The 12,901-nt window shown below is 67.7% G+C and overlaps 1 protein-coding gene across 2 annotated transcripts; it reads left to right on the top strand.

The window, feature by feature from the left end:
* Nucleotides 1–1,216: 1,216 nt before the first annotated feature.
* On the top strand, nucleotides 1,217–12,869 carry DBN1 (drebrin 1). 2 transcript variants are annotated; one of them, XM_054288226.1, is made up of 15 exons: nucleotides 1,217–1,386; nucleotides 5,460–5,515; nucleotides 5,616–5,728; nucleotides 5,909–5,983; nucleotides 6,060–6,206; nucleotides 6,366–6,443; nucleotides 6,519–6,670; nucleotides 7,100–7,163; nucleotides 7,279–7,338; nucleotides 7,493–7,607; nucleotides 8,741–8,878; nucleotides 9,981–10,103; nucleotides 11,273–11,862; nucleotides 11,943–12,045; nucleotides 12,128–12,869. In XM_054288226.1, the coding sequence occupies exons 1-15, from the start codon at nucleotides 1,301–1,303 to the stop codon at nucleotides 12,196–12,198; spliced, it is 1,971 nt and encodes a 656-aa protein (XP_054144201.1). In that variant the 5' UTR covers nucleotides 1,217–1,300; the 3' UTR covers nucleotides 12,199–12,869. The 2 variants fall into 2 exon arrangements, with proteins under 2 accessions (XP_054144201.1, XP_054144202.1); XM_054288227.1 differs by lacking the exon at nucleotides 8,741–8,878.
* Nucleotides 12,870–12,901: the final 32 nt, after the last annotated feature.

Here is a 12,901-nt window from a genome sequence, read left to right as displayed (position 1 = left end):
ATCCCCGAGCAGGGTCCCACCACATCCACCACCAAAGCCATCTGAGCCGCTTGTGGGGCGCCTGCCGCGGCCCCAGCCCCCGCGCTGGCCCCGGCAGCTGCTCCACAGCTGCTCCCAAACTCTCAGAGCCTCTTAGGGCGGCTCCGGCTCCGGCCTCGCTCGGAAATGCTGGTGTAAGGAGGGCGTGGGGGGAGAGGGCGGCACCCGCGGCCCCCTGTCCCTTGTCCCTCTGGGGTCATCCAGGGGCCTGAAGGGCTTGTCTTGGGACGGGCCCCTCCACCAACATCCACCCTCATCCTGCAGGAATCAGGCCCTGTGCGCTCTCCATTGCTGCTCTGGCACAGAGACCCCTCCAGCGGTGTTGGTAGGGGCTGGGGACAGTGCTGGGGACAGGGAATCGCTGCGGGACCCGGCTGGGAGCCCGTGCAGAGCCCTGCGCGGGTCAGTGCAAAACCAGCTGTGGGTTCACACTGAGACAAAACCTCCTGGAAAAGGTGCTTGCGGTGTTCTGAAAGGACCGGCGGGCTTGGGAGTGGTGGGGATGGAGGAGCAGATGGGCAGCAAAGAGGCCCCAAAGAGGCTCCGTCCACTGACCTCTTGTGCAAGCAGCGAGGGCATGGCTGGGTGTGTAGGGCAAAGCCTGCGGTGCCGTGTCCTTGGAGAGGAACCCTTGGACGCGGGGGCTCGGTAGGGCAGCGGAGGGCACAGAAGCCAGGTGTGCCACGTCCCCTGGGTGTAGAGGACATGGGAGAGGGGAGAATATGGGAACGGAGAGGACCACCCAGCACGAGGGTCTCCAGAGTGCAAGTTCCCAGGAGGGGCAGCACAGGATGCGGGGTCCCCAGGGCGGAGGAGAGCCCGGGATGCGAAATCACCAGGCGTGCAGGTTCCCGGGAGGAGCCGAGCCGGGGTTCGGTGTCCCTGGGGCGGGGGCTGGCCCGGGGCGCGGTGCTGCGGGGGCAGAGCGGAGCCCGGGCTGCGGGATCCCGGGGGCGAGCCGCGCGCGGGGGCGGCGGGGCGGGGGTGATGCTGCTGCCCGCACCCCCGGGGTCCCGGCCCGGGCCGGGCGGCGCGGCCGGCGGGATGCCCTGGGGGCGCCCCGGGGGCGCGGCGGGGGCGGGGGCCGGGCGGGGGGGCGGAGGGGAGGGGAGGGGGGCCGCCGTTCGCGGCGCTAGGACCGGGCGCGGCGGCGGGCGGAGCCTCCCCGCCGCTCGCCCCTCCGCCCGGCCGCTGCGGCAGTGTCTCGGAGGCGGGCAGGCGGCCGGTCCCTCCGGTCCCCCGGCAGCATCCCGGCCCCGCCATGGCTGGCGTCGGCTTCGCGGCGCACCGCCTGGAGCTGCTCGCCTCCTACCAGGACGTGATCGGCGAGGACAGCCCCACCGACTGGTGAGCGCGCCCGCCGCCGCCGCCGCCCCTTTGTCCCCGCCGCCGCCGCCGCCCTTTGTGCACGGAGCCGCCCGGTAACACCGGCCGCGCCCCGAGCTGCGCCCCCCGCCGTCCCCGGGAGCCCCGGCACACAAAGGCGGGCGGGGCGGCGGGGGGTGTGCCCGGCTCGCCGCCCCCGGTGCCCGCACCTGCCCGCCGCACCGGGCCGGGGCGCGGTCCCCGCTTTGTCTGCGCCGGGCCGGCACGTGCGAGCGCCGGGACTCCCGGCACGGCCCGGTCCGACCCCGGCCGGGCAGCGAGAGCGGGGAGCGGGGGAATTCGCGCACGGCGGGGAGGGCCCCGTGGGGCTCCCCGGTGCTGGGCCCGGCACCGGTTCCTCGCCATTGTCTGGAGCAGGAGCCGCGGGCAGGGGCGCCCGGGGAACGGGGGATGGGGAGGGGATCGGGGCCCCGCAGCACGGCCCCGCTCCCGGCCGGTGCTGCTCCCGACCGGCTCCGCCGGTACCCCGGCAGCGGGCGGTCCCGCTGCCCGGCGGAGCGAGGCCTGAAGCCGCGGGGGCACCGAGCATCTCCCGCCGCTCCCGCTACCCTCCGATTCCCCCGAGCTCCGGGGCTGCCATATCCCCGAGGGAGCGTGCTGTCGGCCCGGGATTGCCCCGCCGGGCCGGGGTTGCTGTTGAGCCGGAGAGGGGAGCGGCGCTCCCCGCTGGGACCCCCGGCTTCTCGCGCTGCCCGCGCCCCGCTGCGGGGCACCCGGTGTCGAGGCCGGCCGGATCCGGGCCCGCTGCAGGGAGCATCACCCGCGGCCAGCCCAGCCGCCTCTCCCAGCCCAGCCGGGTGCCGGAGGCTGGCGGGGACCATCTGCCCCGCCATCCCCTCCCTGCCCTCCAGGGCGACTCTGTGCTGGGTGGGAACGCTGCCGGCGCGCCGGGGCGCATCGCGCTGGGCACAGCCGGGGCGCTGGGCAGTGCTGGGTGCATGCTGTGCATGTTGCTTTTGATGGGGGGCGGACGGAGGGGAGCTCTGTGCGCCCACCACCCAGCCAGGGGCATCCGCCGCCCCTCCGGGATACACCCACCACCCATCCGGGGACTCCCACCTCCCAGCTGGGCTGCACCCACAGCCCAGCCCGTCACGCGTCTATTTCTAACCAGGTCCCTGCTCTCAGGACAGGGCTGTGTGGGCCCGGGCAGATCCAGGTCCCCGCCAGTCCCTGGGGTCTCCGGAGGGCCCCACAGTCCCGCTGTCAGCCCAGGGGCGCTGTGGGCAGGCGCCGTGTGCCCTGCCGGCCCGGCGGCAGCTGTCAGCCCCGGGTACATCTCGCTTCCCGGCATCCGCTGCAAAGGAGCCGTCCCTGCCAGAGCTGCTGAGAGCAGCAGAATCGGTTCCCGGGAAGGCGAGTGCCGGTGGCTCCCCCACACACACCTCCAACGCTGATCCCGGCCCGGCAGCGATGCCCTGCCAATCCCACCCGTGGGGCTGATTTTGCTCCATCGTGCCCAGCTGCTCCATCGTGCCCAGCCGGTGCTCCATTGTCACCGGAGGGCCTGGCACTCAGTGCCTGCGGGAGCAGCATCCCCGCTGCGGGGTGCGGGATGGGGGGTGATGCTGCTGGGGCTGCAAGGTGATGGGGACAGTGCCACGGGGAGGAGGGCCCGGCCTGGCCGACCCAGGGAGGACACTGTGCCAGAGCCTGGCCCTGCGCCGGAACCGGGGAACGCCGCGCTCATGTCCGGACGGGATCCCTCTGTTTAGTCTGGGATTTCCCCTGCTCCAGCCCGGTCCTGGAGGGTCCGAGCATCCCCTCCCCCTGCCCGGCCCCGCGAAGGCTGCTGGGGCCCATTACTCGATCGGAAAGGAATTTGGTGCTGCTTTCTGAGCACGCCGACTCCCTGGAGCTCCCAGCCACATTGGAAACACATGTGCCGGGGCTGGGGCGGGAGGCTGGGGCGATGTGACCCCTCCCTGGCCTGGCATGGGGGGTGGGCTGCGGCGGGAGCCCCGCTCTGGCACTCGGGGATGCTGCTCCGCCTGCTCCAGTGAGGAGCGGGGCCATGCCAGGGCACTGGGCTGAGCTCTCCGTGGTTGGGGTGATGAGGGATCCTCAGTGGAGCCCCCCGGCTGCAGGGAGCCCCCCCCGGGCTGCACGGGGCATCTCCACCCACGGGTGACCCACATACCTGGAGCCCGGGGGTGGGAAAGGGCTGAATGGGCTGGGTGGAGGGATTAAAGCCCATAGAAGTGAGGTAAGCAATGCGTGATGCTGACAGCACCCGCTGTGACACAGCTGGTCCCCACTGCCGGGGGTTGTGGTGCTGCTGTTGGGCACCCTGGGGTCCCTGAGGGCACCCCTGGGGACGCTGCTGGCCCCAGCACGGCTTCCCTGTCTCCTGGAATGGAAACCTCCATCCTGGCATGGAGTCAGGCTGTGCTGCTGAGCTGTGTCCACAGCAAGCCCCATCTGCCCTGGGAGCACCTAGCAGCAGCCTTGTGCCCAGATACCACCGGGCATAGCCGGGTTCTGGGAAGGAAAAGCAGGCAGTGGGTGCCCCCAGCACCCACAGGGCTCCCCAGGCACTGATGCTGTGGCTCTGCCCTACTTCCTTTCTCCTGCCTGCTGCCAGCTGCATCCCACCCTGCCAGCTCCCTGCTCGCTGCCCTGGGCTCCCCCAAACTGCTGCCGTCCTCCCCCATTCTGGGGGGCTCAGGGGCTGCATTTGCCACCCTTCCCTGTCACAGCCATCTCAGGCAGCACTTTGCAGCTGTTCCAGGCCTGGAAGCTGGCGCCGGCTGGGGCGGCCGATTAGCGGGATCGGGATGTGCGGATTAAAGTCAATCTTGTTGGTGCAATTATCTGCGGCTCCCTGCCAGGGGCTCGGGGAGGCAGAGGGAGGCCCTCTCCCTCTTAGGCACCTGCCTGCCTTCCCTTTGCTTTTTAGCTCCAGCCAGGCCCTGTTTAGGGGGCGGCTCTGCCCGCAGGGACCCTCAATTCCCGTTCCCCGGGCTGTGGATTGAAGCTGCAGGCTGGAGCGAGGAGGGCTTTGCTCGGCTCAGCGGGGATTTGGGGCTCTGGGAAGCGCCGTGCGGGCAGCAGCAGCCGAGAGCTGCTGGGCAGAGCCGCCCACCCGCGGCGAGCGGGGCCGTGGGGATCCAGCACGGGCGGCCCCGGCGCTCCGGGCGCAGCGCGTGACGGTGGCGGGCAGGGTTGGGCGCCTGCCAGGCCCCGCAGGTCCCCGCTGCCTGCCTGCCTCCCCCGCTCCCCTCCACTAATCACCTCGTCATCGGGGCGAGCTGCATCCCAGCTGGGATGGGGGGGTTGCCATGGTGACGGAGGATGCTGGTTGCCTAGCGACATCCATCCCCTCGCCCACCCGCCCTGGACCAATTTGGCATGCGTGGTCCCCCCCTCCGTGGCTGGCTGTGTGCCTCTGGGGAGGTGCTGGCTGCTGGGGGTCCCCGCGGAGCCCCCAGAGGGGCTGGCCAGGGCACGGTGGGAGCGACAGGGGGTTTCCCATCAGCTGGGAATGGTTTCCAAGGAACAGTCTCTATGACGGCCCCATCACACACTGGCGGCTCATTGATTTGCTGCTGCTGGTGCTCCGGCGTCCTCCCCCAGCCTGGTGCCTGCTGGGCTGGTGGCTCACGCAGCCGGGCACGTGAGCGGGCCCGGGTCCTTACTGGGGCACAGGGTTGTCCCCAAACCTGGTCAGTAGCTGGAAGGGACGTGAGGGGACAGGGATGGGCGAGCAAGTTGCTGTGGGACTGTGTTGGCTTGCAGCACAGCAGTCAGTGGGTCCCTGTGCCCAAGTAACTTTCTGTCCCCAAACCTGGGACCCTTCCCCACAGCTGCTGCCAAGGGTTGGGGAGTAGACCCTGCCCCACATCCTGTCTGCCTTGCCTGGCAGTCTGGCTCTTGGTGCTGATGATGGACAAGGGTTGCTGTGGCTGTGTGCTGGTTTTGGGACAAGCAACCATGTCCCAGCACATACTCTGACCTCAATGTAAGCAGGATGGGGAGGCTGGGGGCTGCCCCATATTCCTCCTGGCTTTGGCTCACCCATGGTGTCTCCCCAGGGCCCTCTACACATACGAGGATGGCTCTGATGACCTGAAGCTGGCAGCATCAGGAGGTAAGGTCCTCTGTCCCCTCTGCCAGCTCACCTGTGCTGGTGTTTTCCCTGTCACCTGTTCCTGGTGCTGGGTGCACGTGGGCTGATGGTGCTGTGCCAGGTGGAGGTTTGCTGGAGCTTTCTGGCCACTTTGAGATCCAGAAGGTGATGTATGGCTTCTGCAGCGTCAAGGACCCGCAGGCCGTGCTCCCCAAATATGTCCTCGTCAACTGGGTGAGTCTGGGGGCCCTGCTGAGGGGGGCTGTGCTGTGCCCACGGGGATATGGCTGGGTGTGAGGGAGCTGGCAGTGCCCAGGGGCTGTGGGTGCCCCACAGTCCTGCTGCCCTGCTGAGGTCAGTGGGTGGGGGTCACCTGCTGCCCCTCTCAGCTCAGTCCCTCCCTGGCTGCCACAGGTGGGTGAGGATGTGCCGGACGCCCGCAAATGCGCCTGCGCCAGCCACGTGGCCAAGATCGCCGAGTTCTTCCAGGTGGGTGACGCTGGGGAGGGGGAAGATGTTGCCAGGGCACTGATGCTGAACCCTGATGGCTGCTTGCTCTCCCCAGGGTGTCGATGTCATAGTCAATGCCAGCAGCGTGGAGGACATTGACCCCGGGGCCATCGGGCAGCGTCTCTCCAACGGGCTGGCCCGCGTCTCCAGCCCGGTGCTGCACCGTCTGCGGCTGCGCGAGGACGAGAACGCCGAGCCCGTGGTAACGTCCCCACGGCAGCGCTGGGGATGCTGCTGGGGCTGGGGCGTCCCTCCTGCCCAGGGCTCCCGTGTGCCACAGCCCCTCACCCCCTGTGCCCCTTTACTGTTACCCCCATCGCTGATCCCAGCCCCTCCATCCCCTCGCCTCTCCTCCATCCAGGGCACCACTTACCAGAAAACCGACGCCACCGTGGAGATGAAGCGGCTCAACCGGGAGCAGTTCTGGGAGCAGGCAAAGGTGGGTACGGAGGGACACCCCAGGGAGCGGGGTGAGCTGCTGATGGGCAGCCCCCTCATTGATCCCCCACACCAGAAAGAGGAGGAATTGCGTAAGGAGGAAGAGAGGAAAAAGGCCCTGGATGCCCGGCTGCGGTTCGAGCAGGAGCGGATGGAGCAGGAGCGGCTGGAGCAGGAGGAGCGGGAACGGCGCTACCGGGAGCGCGAGGAGCAGATCGAGGAGCACAGGCACGGCTGGGGGCGGGTGGGATGTGGGTGTGGGGTGGATGCACAGCTGGGGTTGGGTGGGATGTGGGTGTGGGATGGCTGCACAGCTAGGGTCAGGTAGGATGTGGTATGGGATGGATGCATGGCTGGGGTCAGATGGGATGTGGGTATGGGATGGCTGCGCACCTGGGATCGAGTGGGATGTGGGCACAGGATGGCTGCACACCTGGGATCGAGTGGGATGTGAGTATGGGATGGATGCACAGCTGGGATCAGGTGGGATGTTGATATGGTGGGGATGCACACCTGGGATCGGGTGGGATGTGGGCACAGGATGGCTGCTGTGCTGTGAGTGGTTGGCTGGGCACATGGGTGTCCCTCACAGGCTGGGGTTGGGGCAGGGGCTGGCAGGAGCTGATGCCCAGCGCCTCTCCCGTTTCCCCATTGCAGGAGGAAGCAGCAGAGCTTGGAGGCGGAGGAGGCCCGGCAGCGCCTGAAGGAGCAGTCCATCTTTGTGAGTGCCACTGGTGCCAGGATCAGGGGCAGAGCTGCCACTGGCATTACCCCCAGGGAAGAGCTTTCCCCAGCTGGGTGCCTGGGCTGGGAGGTGATGCTGTGTCTCTTCCCAGGGAGACCAGCAAGACGAGGACGACAGGCAGCAGTTTAGGAAATCGGAGTCAGAGGTGGAGGTGAGTGTGGCGATGGCCGTGCCCGGTGCTGTCCTCCCTCCCCATCCAGCAGTGCCCATAGCTAGATGGGAATGAAGCTGTGGGATGCATGGAGGGTGGTCCCACAGCCCCACAGCCCCGGGGCAGTGGGGCTCAGCCTCCCCTGTCCCCACAGGAGGCTGCTGCCATCATCGCTCAGCGGCCTGACAACCCCCGGGAGTTCTTCAAGCAGCAGGAGCGGGTGGCATCGGGCAGCAGCGATGCTGTGTCACCAGGCAGCCACAGGACAGGTGAGGGGCTCTGGGGGGCTGTGGGCACAGGGGTGGGCACCAGGACACCAGGGCACAGGTGAGTGCACTGCCACAGCTCCAAGGATTGCAGTGGGATATGGAAAGACCAGGGATGCAATGTGGGGAGGGAATGTACCCTCTGCCATCACTGGCACCGTGGTTCTGGGTGCCAAGGGTATGAGGATGGCAGGGAACATCTTGCTCTGCTATGCCACCATCACTGCCACCATCACCGCCACTGCCACTGCACCTCACGTGGCCCCTGCAGCTGGGGCAGCTTGTCAGGGGCTGGATGTCAGGTTTGTCTTCAGCAAAACGGGGCTCACCCTGCTCCCTGCTGGGTGTTGTCCACTCACCTGTCACAGCACTGTGCCCACAGCCAAGCTGGAAGTGTGGTTGGTGCATACATGTTGGCAACTGGAGGTCTGGGGATGGCTTGGGAATACATCCCATGGTGACAGCCAAAAGGGGCAGGAGAGAGTGAGGCGCATGTGGGGAACTCAGCGTGCTGGCTGCTGGCAAGGAGAGCCCCATGGAGCAGCTGGGCTGCCCCACAGTGCGGGATCCAGTGCTGAGACTCCTTTTGTGAATCCAGGGAAGGACTGTCTGTCCTGGGGGTGCCTCCAGCCATGGGGTGGTGTCATGGTGCTGTGCTGGGGGGCTGTGCCGTGAGCTGTGCTGGGAGGGAGCCTGTGCCGTGTGTTCTTGTGTGCTGTGCCATGGGTTGTGCCATGGGCTGTGCCTCAGGGCAGTGCTGTGGGGCTGTGCCATGGGCTGTGGGGTGTGCTGTGGGTCGTGCTGTGGTCTGTGTGTTCTGGCCGTGCCGTGGGTTGTGCACAGATTCACGCTGTGGGGCTGTGCTGTGGCTGAGCAGGTTGTTGGTCCCACAGCCGTGTCCTGGCCTCTCCCCCCACCTGGCCAGGCAGTGCTGCCTCACGTCCTTCTGTCCTGCTGCCTTTCCATCCTCTTGTCCTGCCATTCTCCCACCATGCTGCCTTCCACCCTGCTGTGCTCCCATCCCGGTGCCCTGGTGCTCCAGCCCCGCCACGACCGCGCTGAGCAGGGACTGACCCATCTCTTTGCTCTCTCTCTCTCTTTCTCCGTCCGTCTGTCTGTCTGTCTCTCTCTCACAGGTCGTCTGCACTGTCCTTTCATAAAGACAGCTGACAGTGGGCCACCATCTTCCTCCTCCTCCTCCTCCTCCCCCCCACGGACCCCCTTCCCCTATATCTCCTGCCACCGCACTCCAAATCTCTCCTCTTTCTTCCCATGTAGGTAGCTGGGAGCTCCCGGGCGCAGCTCCGGGGGTCGAGCCGGGGGCCCCACAGCCCACGCACCCCACGGCACACCGGAGCGGCAGCGGAGGCAGCACGGGCACCCCAGGGGGACTGGCACTCCAGGGGAATGGGCACTCCAGGGGAATGGGCACCCGAGGGGAATGGGCACCCCGAGGGGACCCTGCCCCTGCTGGGACTGACCCCATGCTGGTCCCTGTGCCCCTGGGAGGGGGGACATAGGGCAGGCTGTGCCCATGGGGCAGATGGGGACAGGGTAGAGCTGTGCCCGGGGAGGTGATGGTCCACAGTGGGATGGGATACACTGTGCCTATGGAGTAGAGTGGGCACAGGGCAGCTCTGCCCATGGAACGGCAGAGGATAGGACAGCTGTGCCCTGGATCATGCAGGACTGTGCCCATGGGGCGGGGTCAGGCAGCGTGGAAAATGCTGTGCCAGAATCACGTGCTGATGGGGCAGAAGGGAGAGGGACATCTCTGCTGCCCTGCACCAAGCAGGTCTGTGCCCGTGGGGCAGCATTAGGCAGTGTGGAAAAGGCAGTGCCCAGGATCATGTGAGGCTGTGCCAGTGGGGCAGAAGGGCATGGAACAGCTGTGCCATGGACAAGGATGCAAGACTGTCCACGAAACAGTGTGGAATGGAAACGTGTGGGGCTGTGCCAATGGGGCAGAAGGGACCAGGTGGTTGCAGGGCTGTGTCCCCACAGGCACAGCTGACAGGGCACAGAGCTGTGCCCACAAAGGCTGTGCCAGGGCACAGCTGAGTGACGCGTGGGCAGAGCCGGTGTGCAGCACGGCAGGTGTGGGGCTGCCTGTCCCCTTGCCCAGCAGATGTGGGGGCTGAAACTCATGGGGGTGGTGGGGACACCTGTAGGGCACATGGTGCTTGCTGCACCCATGGGAGCCTCCACCCCACCACGCAGAGGGGACGAGGTGGTGGCAGGTACACAGTGATGCGCACAGTGACGTGCACTCTGCAGCGCACGGCTGGGTCGGTGTGGGGCAGGAGCAGCGCTGGGGCTCTGGTTCCCCCTTCAGTGCGGGCAGACCCCCACGCCAGCCCATCTCCTTGTCTGCAGGCAGCCAGTCGGACGCCTTCCGCAAGGCCTCGGCCGCGGGCTGCAGCCCCTGCGAGCCCAGCCCGGCCGCCTCGCCCCTGGGGCCCCGCGCGCCCGCGGAACCGACGCCGGCAACGCCCAAAGGTGGGCGCAGGGCTGGCACTGCCTCCTGCCCGGGGCTGGCACTGCCCCCCTGCCCGGGCTGCCGGGAGCAGCCCCACTGCAGCTCCTGGGCTCTGCTGCAGCCCCGCCAGCCGCGCTTGCATGGCTCGCTGCATCCCTGGCTCGCTGCATCCCTGGCTCGGTCCATCCCTGGCTCGGTCCATCCCTGGCTCGGTGCACACATGGCTCGGTGCATCCCTGGCTTGGTCCATCCATGGCTTGGTGCATCCATGGCTTGGTCCATCCATGGCTTGGTGCATCCATGGCTCCGTGCATCCATGGCTTGGTGCATCCGCGCTGTCCTGCCCGCATCTGTCGGCACATGCCGCCTGCCCCTGCTGTGTCCCACAGCACATCCCTGCTGCAGCCCCCTTGGCTGAGCTGCAGCCCCTCAGCTGCCCTTGCATGGCTCAAGGATGCATCCCTGCTGCAGCCCCCTCGGCTGTGCTGAACCCCCCCAACTTGCATGGCTCGGTGCATCTGTGCTGCCCCATCTGCCTCCCTCGGCGCATCCCGCCTGCCTCTGCTGCATCCCCCAGCGCAGCCACGCCGTCATTGCTGTATCCCCACTGCCTCCAGTGTATTTTCTAACACCAGTGCATCTCAGCTGCACCCCACACCATGCATCCCCCCACCCCCAGTGCATTCCCCTGCTCTGTACACACCGGCCCTCCCTGCTGCACCCCCCAGTGCAGCCCTGCTGTCTCTCCAGTGTGATGCTGCCCAATCTGCGCCATCCTGCCCTACGCTCTTTCCAGGGCTGCTCAATCCCTCTGGATGTCCCCTCTGCCCCACTGCGTCCCCAGGAAACCCCAGCCAGCTCTGCTGCTGTCGCTGTGTGTCCCTGCTGCGTCACCACTGGCCCTTTGGCATCCGCTGGTGCATCCCAGCTTTCCCTTCTGCATCTTCCCGTCCCCTCCAAGCCCTTTCTGTGTCCCTGCCACTGCCCAGGGGGTCACCTTGTCCCTCCCCATGTCCCCTCACTCCCCAGTGCATGCCACAGTCCCCGCCCTGCCCAGCCACCCCCTCCCATCCCTGCAGCATTCCCCATTCTGTGCCCAAATCCCTCTGAGCTGCATCCCTGTCCCCGGGTGACCCCCAGCCCTGGAGGAGGTTTTCTGTCCCCACTGACTCGTGTCCCCTCCTTGCAGAGTCCCCCAGCCCCAGCGCACAGGAGCCCGGGCCAGCCACGCCCGAGCAGCACTGGCCCTTCCCGGGGCCCGAGGACAAGGCCACCGAGCCCCCCGGGGACGAGCCCAGCCCCAGGCCAGTGTGGACAGAGGGGGGTGATGCCCTGGGGGACCTGGTGACCCTGGAGCCCACCGAGCCCTCCCTGCCACCCGTGGCTGACGAGCCCCAAACTGGGGAAGCCCCCGAAGCCCCCAACCCCGAGAGCCTCATCGACCTGTGGCAGAGCGACAGCGACGGGGTGGCTCCCCCAGCTGCCTGGCCCCTGCCTGCTGCCCCCGTCCCCGAGACACCCCCGGCCATGCTGCCCGAGGAGGGGGCCCTGCTGAGCCTGGACGAGCTGCCCGAGCCCCCTGCCACCTTCTGCGACGCGGAGCAGGAGGAGGAGGATGAGGAAGAGGCAGCTGGCGAGGGGGAGCCCCAGTCCCAGGATCTGGGCTGCCAGCACACGCCCCAGGAAGACACCCAGGAGGACACCCCGGGCCGAGAGACGCCCCCCATCACCAACGGGGAGATGGCCCCCAAGGATGGGACACCGGGCCGTGGGGAGCAGGTGAGCATCACTTGTGGGGAGAGCTCAGGGGGTGATGGGGGGCTGGGGGGGTCCTGACAACCTGCCCCCACCCCCCCCAGGCCAGCGAGGGCTACTTCAGCCAGTCCCAGGAGGAGGAGGTGCCCCCCACGGAGGAGCTGTCGGCCAAAGCCCCCCAGCCCGTCTTCTACAACAAGCCCCCAGGTGAGTGAGGGCAGTGAGGAGGGGGCGCCTGTCCCTCTCTGGGGCACCCCGAGCCGTGCTGACCCCTCTCGCTGTCCTGCAGAGATCGACATCACGTGCTGGGACGCAGACCCTCTGCCCGAGGAGGAGGAGAGCTTTGGGGGGGCCCTGTAAGGCGGGGCCCCGCTGCCGGCACGGGCAGCCCGGCCCGGCGGGGCACGGGGGGGCTGCGGCCGGGGGCCGGGCCCCCCTCACCCCTCGGGGCCCCGCAGGATGAGGCCTCCAGGTGGCGGCCGCCCCGCTGCAGCCCCGCCCCGGGGCGCCTTTTACAGCCCCCCTTGTCCTTCTCTCTTTTTTAAGTTGTCGGTAGGAGCCGTGTCAGCCCCCCAGCCCTCCCTTAGCAGCCCCCCCCCCCCCGATACCCCCCCAGCGCCCCTTTTGGGGGGGACGACACATGCTCGCATCCCCTGCCCGGCTGTGGGACAGGGTCCTCGTTCTCTTCGTGCCCCCCCCGGGAGCCCCCCCAGTACTTTGCACGAGTTCAAAGAAAAAAAAAAAAAGAAATAATAATAATAATAATAATAATAATAAATGAATATGGCAATAAAGTGACCCGAGCGAGGCAAGGCTGCGGCCAGCGGCGTCCCCCCCACCCCAAACCCCGGCAGGGAGCTGATGTGGGGGCTTTTACCCCTTCCCCACTCCTTCTTTGCTGGGAGCCCCGTCCTCCCCTGCTTGGCCCCTGCTTGGCCCCTCTCCCCCCATTCCCCCCGGAAACTTTTTGGAAAGCACAAGTTCTGTACCGGCGGTGTGCTCATGTCTGTTAATAAATAAAGCGTCTCCCACGGGGGCTGCAGCCTGCTGGGGCGGCACGGAG

This window comes from Melozone crissalis, unplaced genomic scaffold (genome assembly GCF_028551555.1).
Source record: "Melozone crissalis strain CALT ecotype California unplaced genomic scaffold, PUWL_Pcris_2 ptg000061l_1, whole genome shotgun sequence".
In the NCBI taxonomy this organism is placed as follows: Eukaryota; Metazoa; Chordata; class Aves; order Passeriformes; family Passerellidae; genus Melozone; species Melozone crissalis.
Note: the sequence above shows the minus strand (reverse complement) of the source record. Positions and strands in the feature narration are given on the sequence as shown.